This window comes from Caloenas nicobarica, chromosome 18 (genome assembly GCF_036013445.1).
Source record: "Caloenas nicobarica isolate bCalNic1 chromosome 18, bCalNic1.hap1, whole genome shotgun sequence".
NCBI classification, from domain to species: Eukaryota; Metazoa; Chordata; class Aves; order Columbiformes; family Columbidae; genus Caloenas; species Caloenas nicobarica.
This window is the reverse complement of record NC_088262.1, coordinates 420482-437651: the sequence shown is the minus strand read 5'-3', so window position 1 is coordinate 437651 and position 17170 is coordinate 420482. Positions and strand designations below refer to the sequence as shown.

The 17170-nt window shown below is 67.1% G+C and overlaps 4 protein-coding genes across 7 annotated transcripts; 2 read left to right on the top strand and 2 right to left on the bottom strand.

Annotated features, from left to right (window-relative positions):
- Positions 1 to 381: 381 nt before the first annotated feature.
- On the bottom strand, positions 382 to 3622 carry AFMID (arylformamidase). 2 transcript variants are annotated; one of them, XM_065647970.1, is made up of 11 exons: positions 3438 to 3622; positions 3278 to 3368; positions 3096 to 3200; positions 2977 to 3025; positions 2728 to 2813; positions 2582 to 2654; positions 2101 to 2198; positions 1706 to 1784; positions 1395 to 1524; positions 1139 to 1243; positions 382 to 1017 (listed from the first exon to the last, which is right to left on the bottom strand). In XM_065647970.1, exons 1-11 carry the CDS (start codon positions 3465 to 3467, stop codon positions 988 to 990), a joined length of 876 nt encoding a protein of 291 aa, XP_065504042.1. In that variant the 5' UTR covers positions 3468 to 3622; the 3' UTR covers positions 382 to 987. The 2 variants fall into 2 exon arrangements, with proteins under 2 accessions (XP_065504042.1, XP_065504041.1); XM_065647969.1 differs by having other exon boundaries at positions 3278 to 3622.
- A 361-nt stretch (positions 3623 to 3983) lies between these two features.
- On the top strand, positions 3984 to 6342 carry TK1 (thymidine kinase 1). The gene is made up of 7 exons (XM_065647965.1): positions 3984 to 4059; positions 4242 to 4273; positions 4355 to 4468; positions 4551 to 4644; positions 4964 to 5053; positions 5138 to 5257; positions 5373 to 6342. The coding sequence occupies exons 1-7, from the start codon at positions 3994 to 3996 to the stop codon at positions 5529 to 5531; spliced, it is 675 nt and encodes a 224-aa protein (XP_065504037.1). The 5' UTR covers positions 3984 to 3993; the 3' UTR covers positions 5532 to 6342.
- Positions 6343 to 7093: 751 nt separating this feature from the next.
- SYNGR2 (synaptogyrin 2) lies at positions 7094 to 8936 on the bottom strand. The gene is made up of 4 exons (XM_065647705.1): positions 8748 to 8936; positions 8190 to 8427; positions 7768 to 7907; positions 7094 to 7667 (listed from the first exon to the last, which is right to left on the bottom strand). The coding sequence occupies exons 1-4, from the start codon at positions 8874 to 8876 to the stop codon at positions 7470 to 7472; spliced, it is 705 nt and encodes a 234-aa protein (XP_065503777.1). The 5' UTR covers positions 8877 to 8936; the 3' UTR covers positions 7094 to 7469.
- An 850-nt stretch (positions 8937 to 9786) lies between these two features.
- TMC6 (transmembrane channel like 6) lies at positions 9787 to 16790 on the top strand. 3 transcript variants are annotated; one of them, XM_065647702.1, is made up of 20 exons: positions 9787 to 10097; positions 10297 to 10415; positions 10725 to 10856; positions 10964 to 11122; positions 11225 to 11330; positions 11429 to 11525; positions 11617 to 11871; positions 12238 to 12428; positions 12502 to 12646; positions 12920 to 13075; positions 13288 to 13463; positions 13600 to 13681; positions 14068 to 14165; positions 14326 to 14421; positions 14735 to 14810; positions 15035 to 15168; positions 15381 to 15557; positions 15726 to 15804; positions 15928 to 16006; positions 16468 to 16790. In XM_065647702.1, the coding sequence occupies exons 1-19, from the start codon at positions 10042 to 10044 to the stop codon at positions 15997 to 15999; spliced, it is 2406 nt and encodes an 801-aa protein (XP_065503774.1). In that variant the 5' UTR covers positions 9787 to 10041; the 3' UTR covers positions 16000 to 16006; positions 16468 to 16790. The 3 variants fall into 3 exon arrangements, with proteins under 3 accessions (XP_065503774.1, XP_065503775.1, XP_065503776.1); XM_065647703.1 differs by having other exon boundaries at positions 16406 to 16790; XM_065647704.1 differs by having other exon boundaries at positions 10037 to 10097; positions 10349 to 10415.
- Positions 16791 to 17170: the final 380 nt, after the last annotated feature.

Genomic DNA, 17170 nt, shown 5'->3' with positions numbered 1-17170 from the left:
GAGGGGCAAGTTCTCCTGAGGACGTGAAGCATCTCAGCCACAGGACCAGGGCCAAAGTTTGGATCTGGCCAGGACTGGCCCAAGGGCAGGAGCCCAGCCTGGCCCAGGCAGCTCCCCAGTGTGCTCCTCAACCACCCCCAGCCCCAGTGGCCTGTGTACCCCCGTCCCACAGCCTCCCCGCAGCCACAAGCTCTGGGCCTCCCTCTCTGCCCAGCCTGTTGCATTCTGCACTGGCAAGTCCCCAGCTGTGCCTGTAGAAAGAGCTGGGCCGGTCTCAGGGGGAGCCCAGCGCAGGGTGGGAGCTCTGCGCTGGAAAAGATTCTGCAGCGGCCACGTCTGGTGTGTGCAGAGTTACAGCAGGCAGCCGTTGTTCCTGTTTGATTTTGTATTGGCAATAAGCAGTTTAAAGGAAACCAAGGGAACAAACTTCATCACCTGGGTGTCCAGAGCCCTGCAGACCCAGCAGCCCTGCGCTCCAGACGGGCAGGAACACCCAGCAGAGAACAACAGCCGGGCCAGAGTCAGTGACAACTGGTGCTGCCCTCTGCCTGGCTGCGGGCAGGACGGGGCACAAGGGCACGGGGTGTCTGGAGGCAGCAGCCACTGGAGCAGGAGCAGCAGCACAGGCAGGATGCAGGCAGGGCGCAGGCAGGACGCAGGCAGGGCACAGGCAGGATGCAGGCAGGGCGCAGGCAGGACGCAGGCAGGATGCCAGCAGGACGCAGGCAGGACGCAGGCAGGACGCAGGCAGGATGCAGGCAGGACGCAGGCAGGATGCAGGCAGGGCGCAGGCAGGACGCAGGCAGGGCACAGGCAGGATGCCAGCAGGACGCAGGCAGGACGCAGGCAGGGCACAGGCAGGACGCAGGCAGGGCACAGGCAGGATGCCAGCAGGACGCAGGCAGGGTGTAGGCAGGGCACAGGCAGGATGCCGGCCGCTGCCACACCAGCCCGTGGTTCCCAGCTCGGTTTGCTCCCGACATGCCATCAAGCTCTTGAAATCAAGTTCAGAATCACCTGAGATGAGGAACCAAGCCCTGTGAGGTGCCTGCCAGCCCCGCAGCCGCCTCAGCACAGCTGTCCTGTGCTGGTCTGGGCTGCACACAGAGCAAAGGGAGGACGGGAGCTCCTCCCCTACCTGTGTGAGGACATAGCTGTCCTCCGACAGCTTCTCAACGATGTCAAAGTGATCCACGCCAGCAAGATCCAGCATGGAGACAGACCAGCCGGCTGCGCGCAGGGCCTGTGGGGAGAGCAGCGCTGGTGGGAGGGACCCCAACCCCCACCTGCCACCCCTGCAGCAGCAGAAATGCTGCTTCGGTCACAGAATCGTACATACAGCATATGAGCTCCACATCCCAGCTCAGCAGGTCGGAGCGGTGCTGGGGCCTCACCTGCCCATACTCCTGCGACTGCCGGCGGAACTCCGGGGAGTCGTGCTGGGCCACGGCCACCAGCACCTCACAGCCTGCGGGCGCTGCGGGGGGCACGCAGAGCAGGGGGCTGTTCCTGCAGGCGACCTCCCTGAGGACACCACGGTGGCAGCTGACTCGGATCCTTGCTACAGCTTTGCCCGCCGAGCACCCGTGTCCTTGGCCGTGCTCTGGGTCAGGGGCAGGTGGTGCCAGCAGCGCAGGCAGGGGGTGCAGGCAGGGGCAGAGCCGCTGGTGCTCTGCAGCCGCTGTCTCCGCAGCGTGGGGCTCACCGGCTCATGTTCAGCGCATCGTTCACGTAGGTGTGCATGATGGGCTCCAGGTCATACACACCGCTCACCAGCACAGCTCCTGGGGGCAGAATCACCGGTGCTGAGGGGCCCTGCGGCTCCCGCACCCGCACAGCCCTGCACCCAGGAATTCTCCTTGTGCCCACATCCCCAGGCCTCGGTGCACAGCTGGCGGGCGCAGGACACGCACACCCAGGGGCAGCTTGTCTGGGAGTCCAGAGTCCAGCACTCCCAGTGCCTCTGGGCTGCAGCTGCCTGGGGCACCTCACGTCCTTGGCTCTACAGCCGTGCAGCCCCCACAGCAGCAGAGACAGCCTCGTCCCAGGTGCAGACACCAGTTCCCCTTCAGGCCCTGCACCTGGACACGGCGGTGCTACCTTTGATATCCGGCACCACTCCGTATTCCGTCCAGTCTGTGGACAGCACCATAGCTGCCAGGTGGGCCCCTGCCGAGTGTCCACACAGGTAAACGCCTCTGGAGAGAAGGAGCCATGAGCCAGCACAGGGAGTGATGGTGGCTGCTGCCTCAGGACATCCCACTCTGCGCGGAGGAGACGGTGCAGCCGTAAACGCTGCAGCCCAAATGCAGCAGCTCAAACATGTTTCCCAGCCCATCGACTGACACCTGGTGCAGTGACAAGGGAACACGGACACAGGCACTGCCCAATGCTTGGACCGAGGACACGAAGCCTGTGTCACAGCGTCACAGCACAGGGCTCGCTCGCCCCCTCCTGTTGCTGCCGCAGCCACCTCCATGCACCAAACCACCCAGGAACGACACGGGCGCAGTTTCCCGTGGAGGCCCCACAGCGGCTGTCGTGGGGTCAGAGGGGACCCCGGGAGCTGCGTGGTGCCCACCTGGTCGCGGGGAACCGCTTCACCAGGAAGACGACGCTGCGCCGCACCTGCAGCACCATGGTGTCCATGTGGCCTGCACAGAGGGCAGAGTCGGGCGGGCACCGGGCCAGTGCGGGTGGCCACAGCCCCCGCTGGGCAGCACCTACCTCGGGGGGCCGTGTCGTACCCCACGGCCACCAGCGCCACGCCCTGCGACACCAGCGGGGGGGCTGCGAATCCCGACTCCTCTTTACTGTGGAGACAGAAGCAGCCAGGCTGCGGGCTGGGCTCTGCTGGGCCAGCCTGGGAGCACCCAGAGCACCCCGAGCAGGGCCGGGGGTCATGAGAAGGGGGGCGGGAAGAGCGAGCCGGGGGGTCCCTTCCCAAGGGATCCCCCCACTGACAGCCCCGCTCACCTCAGGCATTGCCAGTATCCGCCGTGGATGTAGAGCAGGACCGGGAAGGCTGCGAGCACAGCCCGGGCTAAGCGGGGGAACACGGCCCCTGCCCGCCCCCCCGCCCGCCCAGCACCTACTGCCCGCGGGGTCCGGGGGAAGGTAGATGTCCAGCTTCTCCCCGTCCCCGTCGCCGTAGGGGACGTGCAGCGCGGTCTGGGTGCTGGCCCGGGCCCGCCGGGTTCCTGCGGCGGGAGGGGCACGTCCCGCGGGGCCGGGGCTGGGACACCGAGCGGCGGCCCCGGCCCCGCCCGCTCCTCACCTGCCGCCGTGGCCGCCGTGTGGGCCTGGATGACGGTGTCGCTGCCCAGGCGGGGGGACCAGCGGCTGGGCGAGTACTGCTCCTCCAGCGCCTGCGGGCGGCACCGGCTGCAGCGGGCGGCGGCGACGGGAGAAACGCACCCGGCCGCCCCGGGCCCTACCTCCGCGGGCATGTCCCGCCACCCGCCCATGCTGCGGCCGGGCCGGTCCCGATCCCGATCCCGATCCCGGTCCTGATCCCGATCCCGGTCCCGATCCCGATCTCTGTCCCGATCCCGGTCCCGATCCCGATCCCGGTCCCGATCCTGATCTCTGTCCCGCGCCCTCTGCCCGCCCGGGGATGGGGCCCAGGGGCGGGGCCCGGGGGCGGGGCCGGCCCGCTCCCATTGGCCGCCCGGAGGGCGGGGCACTGGGCGGGGCACTGGGCGGGGCCGGCCCGCTCCCATTGGTAGCCCGGGGGGCGGGGCCGGGTTGGGAACACCGGGCGGGAGCGCGGTGCACGCCGGGAAGGCGGCGCGGGCCGGAGCGCAGATGCGCGAAAAGAAAAAAGAATTTTCGCGCCTGTGTGCCCATTGGCCGGCGCGGCCGCGAGATGGCTCGAACCCTCCTCCGATTGGCTGGCGCGGCGGCGCGTGGGCGTGAGGCCTCTCTGGATTGGCTGGCGCGGCGCCGGGGTGCAGGGGCGCGCGCGCGGGCAGTCAGTCCGCCGGTGCAGCCATGAACTGCCTGACGGTGCCCGGTGTCCACCCCGGCTCGCCCAGCCGCCCGCGCGGGCAGATCCAGGTACGGGCCGGCACCGGCCGTGGGCGGCGCTCAGAGCCCGTGGGGCCGGCGCCGGGGAGTCGGCGGGGCCGGTACCGGGGTGTCCGGGCTGTGCGGGGCGGGGGCCGGCGCCCGGGGCTGCCTGCGTGGTGCCCCCGCCCAGCCGCGCTCTCGCCCGCTGACCCCCGCGGTTCTGCCCCCAGGTGATCTTCGGGCCCATGTTCTCTGGGAAGAGGTAGGCCCGGGGCGGGGGGCGGAGCGCGGGCCGGGCCGGGGTTGGGCCGTGCCCGGGGCCGCTCACGGCCGTCTGTTGCAGCACGGAGCTGATGCGGCGGGTGCGGCGGTTCCAGCTCGCCCAGTACCGGTGCCTGCTGGTGAAGTACGCCAAGGACACGCGCTACGGCACCGCCGGCGTCTCCACACACGACAAGTGAGTCCCCGGGGCAGGACCCTCCCTGCGGGCCCAGCCGCGCTGCCTGGCTCACCGGTTTCACCGTCTCGCCCTTCCGCAGGAGCACCATGGAGGCCCTGCCAGCCTGTCTCCTCAAGGACGTGTACCAGCAGGCGCTGGGCTCTGCGGTCATCGGCATTGACGAGGGACAGTTTGTAAGTGCACGGCCAGGGCAGACCCTGGAGAGCTCTGTGGGGCCCAGCCTCTCCAGAGAACCCTGTGAGAAGGAGGTCTGAATCCTCTGCGGGAGGGGGCGGGAAGAAATACCCTGGGCAGTTTGATGCTGCTGGACCATGCTGGTGTAGTCAAGCACTTCCCCTAGTCCCTGCAGGCTGGGGACAGTGGGACTGGAGTCTGTTTCACAGGAGATCTGGTTTTCCTAGTGCGCTGTACTGCTGTCTGGGCCTGTGCTGCTGGGTCCTGAGTGAAATGCTGCCCCTTCCTCCCCCAACGCTGTTTCTGTTCCTCCCCTAGTTCCCAGACATCGTGGAGTTCTGTGAGACGATGGCCAATGCTGGGAAAACCGTCATTGTTGCTGCTCTCGATGGGACTTTCCAGAGAAAGGTAAAACACTCTTTTAATACAGTAGCTACTTTGGGATCCTCACGGAACCCAGCTGACAGATCATCCCCTGCTGTCCTGGCACAGGCTTTCGGGAGCATCCTGAACCTGGTGCCGCTGGCAGAGAGCGTGGTGAAGCTGAATGCCGTCTGCATGGAGTGCTACCGAGAAGCCTCCTACACCAAGCGGCTGGGAGCAGAGAGGGAGGTGAGTTCCCTTGGAACACAAAGCGCTTCAGCCGCTTCATCTCGCCAGTCCTGCTGGTCCAGAGGGAGCCCCAAGGGGCCTGGGCTCTGCAGAGTCGCTCCTGGTTTCCTTCCAGGTTGAAGTGATTGGAGGAGCAGACAAGTATCACTCTGTGTGCCGAGCCTGCTACTTCCGCAAGCGGCCTCAGCAGCCGGGGTCAGAAAACAAGGAGAATGTGCCCATGGGGGTGAAGCAGCTGGATGTGGCTGCTTCCCAGAAGGTCTTTGCTTCTTGACTGCTGGGCTCCCGCACAGGGAAAAACAAGAAGAAGGAAGCTGAATGCTGCGGCTCCTTGGCACCAGATGTGGCTTCCCCTGCTTTTAGCAAAACTGTTAATTGTCTGAGCTCTGCCTGCCAGCCCAAGCTGTCCCTCTGCACCGAGCGCTGGAAAAGACTGGGATCAACTGGACCTGCTGCCAGGGAAGCGGGAGCCTGACGAAAAGTGAGTTTTTTTCGCAGGACACGGAAAAGCTGCCACACTGACACGTCCTGGAAAACTCTGACAGCAAGCTGGGCTGCAGGGCTTCCATCGCCCACCTGGCTGCTCTTCTGCCCGTGTACAGACTGGCTCTGGTGGCTGGTTCACTTGCCCGTGAATGCAACTGTTTCTTTATCTCTTGTGCACTGTTGCTAAATTCCAGATTTCTTAAGACAATGTACAATAACTTAGTATTTTAAAGCCACTTCCTTTTTTAATGCAGTCTGAGGAGATAACCTGATCCTTGTCGTAGAGCTGTGGCACAACTTCTCAACTGACACGTGTAGCAGCAGCCTGGCCCTCAGCTGTCCTTCTGGACGCTTGTGCACGGCCTGTCCCTGTGCTGTTACACCTGCTGTAACTTGCAGAGTTCTGCCTGCACCCCCAGCTGGGAGGAGGCACCACCTGGGACATGACGAGCTGTCTGAACCCCCCTGCTCCTGCTTTGTTCCTTGAAGTGATGACAATTGTGGTGCTCAAAGCACTTCAGTGCCAGGCCTGGGCTCTCCCTTAGGGACAGGGAAGGCAGCACTGCTACTGGTTTAGGTTAATAAATAACTTAATGAAATTGCCTGTGTGTGGTTTATACCAGACTGCTCTGAAAAGGCTTCCATGCAGTTAAGGGCATGCAAACAGTGCAGGCTGATCACGGACAGCAGCAGCCTGGGCTGGGGTTGGAGCTCTGCTCAAACTAGACTGTGAGGAGCAGGAGGAGGGCTCTCCTAAAAATAGACCGGAGCACGAGTTGCTGTTTGCAGCACAGCAGTTGGCTGGGGCTGCTCTGCTAATTCCCCGCCTGGACCCCCCAGCCCTCAGAGGAGAGGAGGAGCCCTGTTCGCTTCTCCAGAGAAGAGACAGGTGCTGGCCAGGTGAAAAACTTTATTCCATCTCTACAGTGACAAACTCAAGGGCAGCCCCAGCAGCGAGAGCTCACACACCGCACGCTGCTGCTGGGAGCAGCTTCACAACAGGTACAGCAGCAGGAAACACCCCCTGAGCCAGCAGCACAGCCCCCGTGGGACACAGGACAGTGGCATTGCTTCTGCGGGGACAGCGTTTGGTGGGGACAGCGTGGGGTGCAGGGACCCCTGGAGCAGCCCTGGCCATGCTGAGACCCCAGTGCTCGCTGCTCCTGCAGACCCCAACCCACATCATCCGAGCACCAGCAGCTCTAGCGCAGGCTGCGGGAAGGCACAGCACAGGAGTTCACAGTCAGGACAGGGCTTTGGCATCAAGCTCACCCGGCAGCAGCCGGGGAAGGTGCAGGAAGCGGTGCAGGCAGGAGGGGGACTGCCCAGCACTTGGGAGGTTCAGCTGGGCTGGAAAGGCACCGGTGCCAGGACAGGCCAGGGCAGCGGCCGCAGCGGCACAGCCGGGCCAGAGCCAAGGGTGCAAACACCCACCGTGCTGCTTCCCCAGTGGCAGGAGCCCAGCCCCACACACCCACCCTCCCCGGAGTCACGCTCAGCAGTCACACATCACCCACCGCGTGCTGAATCACCCGCCACACACCCAGCTGCGGGTCCCAGCGGCAGGACCAGGCCCCCCCCGCGCCCCAACACCAAAGCCTGGTGGCCTTCACATGCAGCAGCCGCCACCCCACACACCTTCCCCCATCAAGTTGCAGGTCCCTCCCGTCCCACCCGCAGAGAATTGCACGGGAACAGCCGTCCCTGCTGGGCCGCAGGCAGGGGCTCAGTACACCGGGGGGGGCTGGTAACCCTCCGGGGTTTCCGCCGTATGGGTGAAGGGCGGCTGCTGGTAGCTGTCATGGCTGATGTTGGGGTAGCTGGAGTACGGAGTCGGAACCTCTGCGCTGGGGTCGATGTAGCTGCGAGTGAAGTCCTCCACTCCCATCTTGTACCTCTTGTAAGCGAAGGTGATCAGGAGGCCCTGGGGAGAGGAGGGGCTGGTGGTGTCAGGGCTGCCCTGGGAACCCCCAGCGCTCCCTCCCAAGTGGAGCAGGACTGGGCTCCACCGCGGCCTCACTCACCCAGGAGAAGATGGAAAAGAAGCTGAAGGTGATGGCGGCACGGGCCGAGTCAGCCCCGATGTGCACGTCCTCGGCCTGGGTCCAGGACCACTGGTTGGTCAAGAAACAAAAGCCAATGAACCACAGGAACGTCCAGAGACCTATGGGAGGAAGGTGGTGTGAGGGGCTCCCAGGCAGGTGCCCAGGGCAGACCCTCCAGCGGCCAGCACAGGAGCCCGGCCAGCACAGGAGCCCAGCCGGCGCAGCCACCCCGCGCTGCTGCCTGCGGCTCCTCGGAGCTCTCAGCAGGCAGCGCGTGGCCCATGGGCAGCACGCCAGGCGGGAGCGACTCCCTTCGCCAGGCACCGGCAGCCACGTCACGGGACAAGGGCGGCCATTGTAGCAGCCGCAGAAGGCACAGCCCTGCCCAGGGCTGCCGGTACCTGAGAAGCAGAGGTCCGCCAGGACCAGGTACTTGCGGTCGGTGGTGTTGCTGATCTGGGGGAAGTAGATGTCCACCATGAAGAAGAAGATGCATGCGAGGAAGGCAAGGACGCCAATACCGATGCCATAGCGGCAGGCGTCCTCGTTGCGGTTGAAGATACAAAAGAGCTTGGAGGAGCTGGGCAAGTTGGTGTAGCCCTCCCCGACCAGGCAGGAGAAGACGATCAGGGCAAAGACCTGCAGAGGCGGGAGCAAGTGTCCGGTGGGTGACACCGGAGCCCCGTCCAGGGCTGCCTGTGCCCGGCGGGGCTGGGGGCACCGGCCCGGGCAGGGCTCAGCCGGGGCAGGACGGGGGGACCGGGAGGGAGGGACAGGAGGGGAGGCCGGGCCGGGCAGTGCGGGTCCCGGAGCGGCGGGAGAAGAACGGGGCCGGGCCGCGGGGTCCCGGGCCGGGGGGGGAGGAGGAGGAAGGAGAAGGCCGGGCCGTGCGAGGCTCTCCCGTCCCGTCCCGTCCCGTCCCGTCCCGTCCCGCCGCGTCCCGTCCCGCCCCGACTCACGGCGCTGGCGATGCGCGCCAGGACCTGCGGCTGCTGCACGAAGCGGCCCAGGTCGAAGGCGCCGCCGGCCTTGGCCGCCCCGTACGCGCCGCCGCCGCCGCCACCACCGCCACCGCCACCACCCTCCATCGCGCCGGAGCCGCCGCCGCTCCCCGCTGCTCCTGCGCGGCGCCGCCCCGGGGAGGGCCGGGCCGGAGCGGGGCGGGCCGGGGCGGAGCGGGCCGTGCTCGGGCCGGCAGGACCGGGTCTCCCCCGCCCGGCCGCCGAGCGCAACGTCGGTTCTCCTCCGGTGTCCCCGCGCTCCGCAGCCGCCCGGCCCCACAGAGCGGGGAGACCGGCAGCCGCCCCCCCCCCGCGGCGGACCGTACCGCGCGCGCCCGGCGCTCCTCCCGGTGCCTCCCGCCCTCCCGGTGCCGCGGTCGCGTGGCCCCAGTGGAGCACCCGGGAACACGGGCGGCGCCGTGGACGGGGGAGCCCCGGCCGGAGCTGAACGGGGGGCTCCGCGGGGGGTACCGGGCGGTGGTAGGAGGGCGGGCTGGGCTGTGTTGGGGGCTCCGCAATCCCTCGCCTTCCCCGCCGGTGGACGGTGCCGGCTTCGCACCCAACACGGGGCCGCGGCGCCTGCCCGGTGCGGGCGGAAACGATGAGCCCCGAGGCGCGTCTCTGTCCGGTCCTGGTACCGGGACAGCGGGTCTCGCCGCGGGGCGGCGCTGGCGGGAGGGTACAAAAGTCTCTGCCCCAGTGTCACCCCCCGGGTGTGGTTTGAGCCCGGGATGGGAAGGGCCGCCTTTGCCGCCCCGGGGCTGCGGGTCCCGCCACGCCTTTCCCGAGCAGAGCGCGGGAGCCGCTCGGGCCCCCCGGCCGGTGCGCGCTGGCTCCGGCCCGGCCCCGGAAGGGCGGGCGCGCTCCTCCGGCGCTGCCCCGGGCCGGGGGCGGTGCGAACGCCCCGCGCGGGCAGGACCGGCTCGGCGGAGCCTCCGGCTGTGCCACCTCCCCCATCCGTTCACCCGCCCCTTCCTTCCTGCCCCGCCGCAGCTCCCAGCCTGCTGCGCCGCCGGGCCGGGTTTGCCCCGGGGTTAGTCTGGGATTAGACCCGGGTTTAGCCCCACGGTCTCGCCTGACGCGCTCCCCAGGGCCCCGCACGCAGCGGTTCCGGTTCTGTCCTCGTCCCAGGAGCGGGTTCGGGTGCCGGTGGGTGCCGGTGGCGCGGGGCTGCTGACGCCCGTCGGTCGCCGCGCAGGACGGCGGGTCGGAGGCAGCGCGGGGCCGCCGGGACCGGTTCGGGCGCAGCGCGATGTCCCGGCCGCCTTCCTTCACCCTGCGCGTCCCGGAGGACACGGAGAGCGATGGGTGAGTGTGGCCCTGACCGCGTCTGCCCCAGCCCTGTCCCCGCACGCTCGGCCCCGGGATCCTGCGGGACACGGCAGCGCTTGCAGCAGGCACCGGGCGGCACGGCGGGCTCGGGGCTGGCGCCCGGGCTTCTCCAGGGCTCCATCCCCTGCCCCAGGGTCCAGCCCAGCCCCGGGTGAGCGGGTCTGTGTCCCTGCAGCCAGGAGCCGAGCCCGGATAACGAAGGAGCCCTGCACACCTCCTTCCACCAGCTCATCCAGGAGCAGAGCAGCTTGGTAGAGGCCAGTGTGGAGCTGGAGATGCAGGCGAGGGGCAGAGGTAAAGTGCTGCAGACGCAGCCAGGGGGGTGGGACGGGGACAGCATGTGTGCCCAGGACCATCCACTGACCCAGACCCTGCCTGGGCCAGCAGGACTTGTGCCAAGGCTGCAGCCAAAGCCCTTGTAGGAGCTGCTGACACCTTCGCCAGTGCAGGCAGCGGGGCAGACCTGCCCTTGGGGACGCAGAGAGCGTCCTTGGAGAAGGGGGTTCCCCTGGAAGAGCACACACCAGGGCAGTGGGGCTGTGAGGACGGGAGCTGTGGGTGCTCTGGCTCTCACCACTCTGCACCCTGTGCTCATTCTCCCAGAGCACCCAGCCCACCTGGCCCCGCCGGATGCCGGTGCCGCAGCCTGGCAGGAGCCTGGGCAGGGTGAACAGCACCCCGGCTACTCCTCCACCACTTTGCGGATCCTCGCCAGCATGCCCAGCCGCACCATCGGTAGGTGCCACCCGCCCTTCCCCAGGCCCAGGAGCCCCTCGGCAAAGCTCTCCCGTCTGCCTTGCTCTGCCATGGCGCCCACCCTCCTGCCCTGCTCCCACCCACAGGGCGCAGCCGCGGGGCGATCATCTCCCAGTACTACAACCGCACAACCCGGCTGCGGCGCCGGAGCAGCCGCCCACCCCTGCAGCAGCTCTGCCGCGCAGCACGGCCCAGTTTGCGGCAGTACGACCTGGAGACTGACCCGGCCAGGGCCACGCTGGAAGGTGAGGGTCCTCGGGAGTGAGGCGGGCGGTGCTGGCACTGTCCTCGCTCTGGGTTCAGGATGGGCATGCTGTGTCCATGTCCTGAGCCCCTTGTGCCCCCAGAGAAGCGGAACCTGCTGGTGAAGGAGCTGCTGAGCCTCTCGCCTAGCCAGCGCAGCCACATGCTGCTCAGCGTGCCCCTCAGCCTGGCAGAGAAACGCACCCTCCGGTAGGTCTTGTCCTGCTGGCCCCGGCCAGGCAGGGCTTCCACAGCCGAAGTCGTCCCGGCACCCTTGTCACCCTCTGACACCCCTCTCTGCTGGGCAGGCAGGAGCTGAGCAGGCAGACGAGCCCCCCGAGGCAGCACATGCAGAACCGGGCCCCCTCCTCTCCCTGTGGATGGTCCAGGGGCTGCATCGTCCTCGTAAGGCTGGGGTACAGGGCTGCACAGCAGCTGCTGGGGGCTCCGGCACAGGCTCTGGCCCCGGTGCTCCCCCTGTGCTCCCTCTCCCCAGGGCTGTCGAGGCCTCTGGTACAGGCTCCTCTCCCTGCTCCCTGCCGCGGAGCCCTGGCACTACTCCCTCAAGCAGATCGGCGGCCGCTTCGGCTCCAGTGTCCTCTGCTATTTCCTCTTCCTCAAGACACTCCTTATGTTCAACATCTTCTCATTCCTCATCCTCCTGGTCTTCGTGATAGCCCTGCAGGCTGCATATCCCCCTGCCTCAGCCAGCCCCCCGCCCTTCACCGGCCTCGAGCTCCTCACAGGAGCGGTGAGCACCGCCAGAGCCAGCGCATCCCCGGGCTGGGAGCTGCTCCATCCCTGCATCTCTGCCACGGGGATGCCCCAGTCTCTGCCCTGCATCCCTGCCGTGGTGATGTCCCCATCCCTGCCCTGCATCCCTGCCGTGGTGATGTCCCCATCCCTGCCCTGCATCCCTGCCATGGTGATGTCCCCATCCTTGCCCTCGCATAGCTGGGGCCCTGGGATCACCAGTGCTGTGAGTGCAGCAGCGGGTTCCTGGTGCTGCCCCAGCCCAGGGCTGTGTCCCCACAAGCGGCATGGCTGTGCCAGGCTGGGCAGGGAGCCGCAGGCACCACTGTGATCACCGTGATCCTCGTTGTGCACTTCCCCACAGGGCTACTTCACTCACTCGCTGCTGTACTATGGCTACTACAGCAACGTCACCCTCAATGACGCCTGTGCCTCCAGCCTCAACAGCAGCACGTGCCCCGTTGCAGCCCCCCCACTGCCATACAACATACCACTGGCCTACATCTTCAGCGTTGGGGTCTCCTTCCTTGTCACCTGCGTCCTGCTGGTGTACAGGTGGGTCAGCATCACCTTTGGCACTGCCAGCCTCCCCCTTCCCAATGCCCTGACACCCTCCCCCTTGCTGCAGTGTGTCCCACTCCTTCGGGGAGAGCTATCGCGTGGGCAGCTCTGCAGCGGACCTGGCTGTCAAAGTCTTCTGTGCCTGGGACTTCAAGGTGATCCAGAGGCGCTCGGTGAGCCTGCAGTGTGAGAACATCTGCACCCAGCTGAAGGTGAGCAGCTGGGCTGGAGTTGCCCCCACACGCCCTGTGCCCTGCAGCGGGCAGCTGAAGGCATTTGCAGGAGCCAGCCCAGACCCCAGGGCTCAGCACCTCCCTCCCTGCTGCACAGGGGGGCTCTGCAGCTGCAAATACCCCCGACTCCAACCCTGCACCAGCACTTTGCCCTTCATCCCCCTGGGTCCTGCCTCAGTGCTGCAGGACAAACCCTCACTCCAGCTCCGGACCTGGAGCATGTTGGGCAGCGGGAGCACCGCTCTCTTGCAGGAGCTGCTGGCGGAGCAGCGCTCCCGCTCGCGTTCCCGCAGCCTCTGCCAGTGCCTGGGGCACTGCGCTGTGCTGCTGCTGGCCTGGGCCCTCTCGCTGGGCACGGTGCTGGGCTGCGTGCTGGCTGTGCACCACTTCTCGCAGCACATGCACACGGTGAGTGGTGCTGCGCGCCAGGGAGCTCCTGCCCCGGTGTTGGGGGTCCGGCGCAGGGGCGCTGGGGAGGGCAGAAAGAGCAGCCCTGGGAAGCAGGGGCAGCCCCCCATACAGCCCCGTTGCAGCCCCCCTCCCGGTGCTGGTGTTTGCTGCCCTCCCCATAGGTGCTGGGCTGTGGCGGCCACACGCTCACCCCAGTACCCACTGCCCAGGTTCAGCAGGAGCTCCGTGTGCAGGGCGGCAGCTGGCTGCAGCAGGAAGCCGTCCTGCTGGTCCTGCCCCTCGCTGTGTCCCTCCTCAACACGCTGCTGCCCCACCTGTACACGCTGCTGGCGCTGTGGGAGCGGCAGGACTCCCCTGCAGTGCAGGTCTACGTGGCGATCTGCAGGTGCGCTGCCCAGGGAGGGAGTGTCCTGCAGCCCCACCATCCCGGGGGAGGCTTTGGGGCTGGGCACCCCACAGGTGGGGCTCAGCCCCTCCATCCCCAGCACTCAGGGGCTCCTGGCCCTGCTCCTGCTCCCCAGGAACCTCATTCTGAAGACGGTGGTCCTTGGCCTGCTGTGCTACCAGTGGCTCAGCCGGAGGGTTGTCTGCTCCATGGAGGAGGTCAGCACCACCATGCGGGGCTGGGTTGTGCTGGGTCGGCACCAGGAGCACGTGGTGCCCATGTGAGCTGGCTGGGACACGCCATCCAGACCGCCCTTTGCCCAGGAGCGCGGAGCAGAGCCAAGGCTGCCATCCTGGCACCGGCAGCAGCACAGGCAGGGTCTGGCAGCCGGGGATCTTCCAGGCAGTGCCGCAGGCACCATCCGCTCCTGTGCTGGGGAGAGAGCGCAACAGCCAGACAGGGCCACCCCAGACCGGGGGGCTGGGGGCAGAGGTGTGGGGAGGAAAAACTGCCACAGCCCCTCACACCCCATAGGGGCCACGGGCAAGTCAAGGGGCAGGAGGGGCCTTGCTCCCCACTTGGTGCCACCTTTGCTTTCCCCCAGTGCTGGGAGACGTGTGTGGGGCAGGACCTGTATCGCTTCATGGTGATGGACTTGATGTTCACGCTGCTGGACACACTCTTCAGGGAGCTGCTCTGGAGGTAACGTGCCCCGGGAGGGTCCCCCTGCCAGCACGGCACCCCCGGCACGACCCTGGCAGTGCTGCCCCGGCACACCCGGATCTGCTGCGGTTTGGGGGAAAAAGGGGCACTGAGCATCCTCCCAGCAGCGGTGCAGGAGCAGAGCTCTGCTCCTTCCCAGGCTGATCCTGGAGAAGAGGCTGAAGAGGGAGCAGAAGCCCGAGTTTGACATTGCCCGAAATGTGCTGGAGCTGATCTATGGGCAGACCCTGACCTGGTGAGACGGCTCCTGCCCAGTGCAGCTTGTTCCTCTGCTGGCAAATGCCTCATGGTCCCAGGGAGCCTCATGGTGGGCAGGGACCAGGCACGGGGAGCTGCACGTTCTGCTGAACGGGGTCAGGGAAGACCCCACAGCCCCACATGGTGGGGACAGGCATCCTGGTGCCAGCACCGTACAGCCGCAGCCCCCGCGCTGCCTGGGTGGTGGGCGGTGAGAACCACGGGGGAGCGGCAGCAGAGCATCCCAGTGCTGGTCCAGCATCCCCCCCGCTGGTCTCCAGAGCTCAGCTCCTCTTCCCCTTCTCCCCCAGGCTGGGTGTTCTCTTTGCCCCATTCCTGCCGGCCGTGCAGACACTGAAGCTGCTGCTGCTGTTCTATATCAAAAAGGTGTGAGCTGCTCCCCCCCGAGCCCCCTGTGCATCCCTGCGATGGGCACCCCCCACATCCTGCTGCAGCAGAGGGGCCGCCCGGTGCAGCAAGACAAGCGGCCTTGAGGCGGGGAGGGAGGGGTGTTGGGGGACGGGCTGTCCCTGAGCTCCTGGGCTCCGCTGGGTGGGAGGGACAGGCCGGGTGTCCGGGGCACAGCATGGGGACACGGCTCCTGCCCACAGAGCAGCCTGATGCGGAACTGCCAGGCGCCCAGCACGCCCTGGCAGGCGTCTCGCATGAGCACCATCTTCATCACCCTGCTGTGCTTCCCGTCCTTCCTGGGTGCAGCCGTGTTCCTGTCCTACACCATCTGGGCGTGAGTACCCGCCGGCCTGGGTGCAGGGGAGGGGCTGGGGGGTCAGTGCCTCCCCACACTGATGGCACATGGAGCCACTGTTTCCAGCGCAGGGCTGTGCAACAGCAGCTCTTGCCAGATGTTCCTGATGCGGGATGAGGGCCCTGTTGTCTACCCCTGGGGATGGCTGGGCTGCCCATCACTCTGACCCACCCGTCGCTCTGTCTGCCCAGGGTGCGGCCGTCAGAAACCTGTGGTCCCTTCCGGGGGCTGGAAACCATCTACAAGTCAGGGCAGACCTGGGTGCAAGTGCTTGAGAAGTCCAACCCCAACATGACCTGGTTCGCCTGGGTCCACCAGCACCTGGTGGAGAACAGCTTCCTCCTGTTCTTCGTGTCTGGGGTCCTGCTGTGAGTCCAGCCCTGAGCCCAAACCTCAAGCTATGCTTTGGGGGTCCCGGGCACGGCCCTGAGCAGGGGCTGGGAGCCGGGGTGTCACTCCAGAGCCCTGTGCCTGGAGCGCCGCATCCCCAGCTTTGCGCCCCGGCTGCCACCACCTCGTCCTGCGTGTCGTTGCAGAGCCGTGATCTACTTCAATGTCCAGGTGGTGAGAGGCCAGCGCCGGATCATCCGCCTGCTGAAGGAGCAGATCGCCAACGTGCGTGAGCTCCGTGCCCCAGTCCAGCCCTGGCACAGCCCCTGCACTGCCGGACTCAGGCTGTGGTCCCAATGGCGCTGCCGCCTCCTGCGGCTGCTCATCACACTGTCTCTGCTGTTGCAGGAGGGAGAAGATAAAATATTTCTCATTCAGAAGCTTCACTCAGTTTACGAGCAGAGAGACAGATGCTCCTGAGTCCCAGGTGAGACTGGCGCAGAGGGGAGAGGGGCTGCTGGGTGCCGGGAGCTCGGGTGGGCGTGGGGACAGGGACGTGTCTCTGCCCCATGCCGGTGTGGGGCCACGGTGACACGGCACTGCCAGGGCCAGCCTGGCCGTGGCCAAGCGCTGCGTGCCGGGAGCGGGAAGGTGCAGGAGGTGACGGGGCAGCCAGCCCTTCCCAGAGCTGTCCCCCCTCGCTCTGCTGGCAGCTGGGGGTGCAGGTTGGGGCTGCCCCGGTGCTGGGGGCGCTGGGTCCCTTATGCTGCCGGGGATGGCACCGGCTGCCAGCAGAGCCAGCACAGGGACAGGGGATGGGGACAGGACTGGGACAGGGAACAGGAGGATGGGGATGTTTAGAGATGCTGATCTCTGTCGTCTGCAGCAGCAGCCCCTCGGGGTCTCAGGGGCTGCACGTTTCCTGTCAGTGTCACACTCCTTGGGCAGGCAGGGGCAGGACCCATCGCAGCGCTAGGAGCAGTGGGACCATGGGGTGCTGCGGAGATCCTCTGCTCTGGGTCGCAGCAGCCAAAGACCTATTGGGACTCCACGGGGATGCTGTGGCACAGGAACAAGGACGCTCCCACTGCCGAGAGCTGCTGGGGACATGGCAGGTGCAGCAGGACCAGGACAGCCCAGGGCACAGCCCTGTGGCTGGATGGGCTCCGAAGAGCCGCGGTGGTGCCGAGCGCCGGGCAGAGGAGCCTGAGGGTGCTGGATCCCCAGCCGCAGGCTGAGCTGGCTCATTAAAGCTCAGCTGTGCGGGCGCACCCAGCCTGTGTCTGACATGTCGCACTGGAAGCGGGTGAGCAGGTTCAGTGCGTTAGCACCAGCATTTGTTAGGGGTGGTGACGGCAGCCGTGGCAGGGTGTGCTCCTCAGCACCGCTGCCCACCCGCTGGCTGCCCCAGCAAGAAGTTGCAGCCCCAGCCCAAGAGCCACTTCCCCTCATCCCGCCGCAGCAGACCCTGGCCCGGGGATGCTGGTTGTGCCCCCAGCACGGCCCTGACACCCAGGCGGGCTGTGCCGTGGTGCGCGCTAGGCCTGGGCAGCCACAGGTACCCCGTGACTTGGCTCTTGCGCCGCGGGTGAGGCTGTCAGGGCAGGTTATCAGTGCGGACACAGACACAGTTTATCGGTGTGGGTGTGGG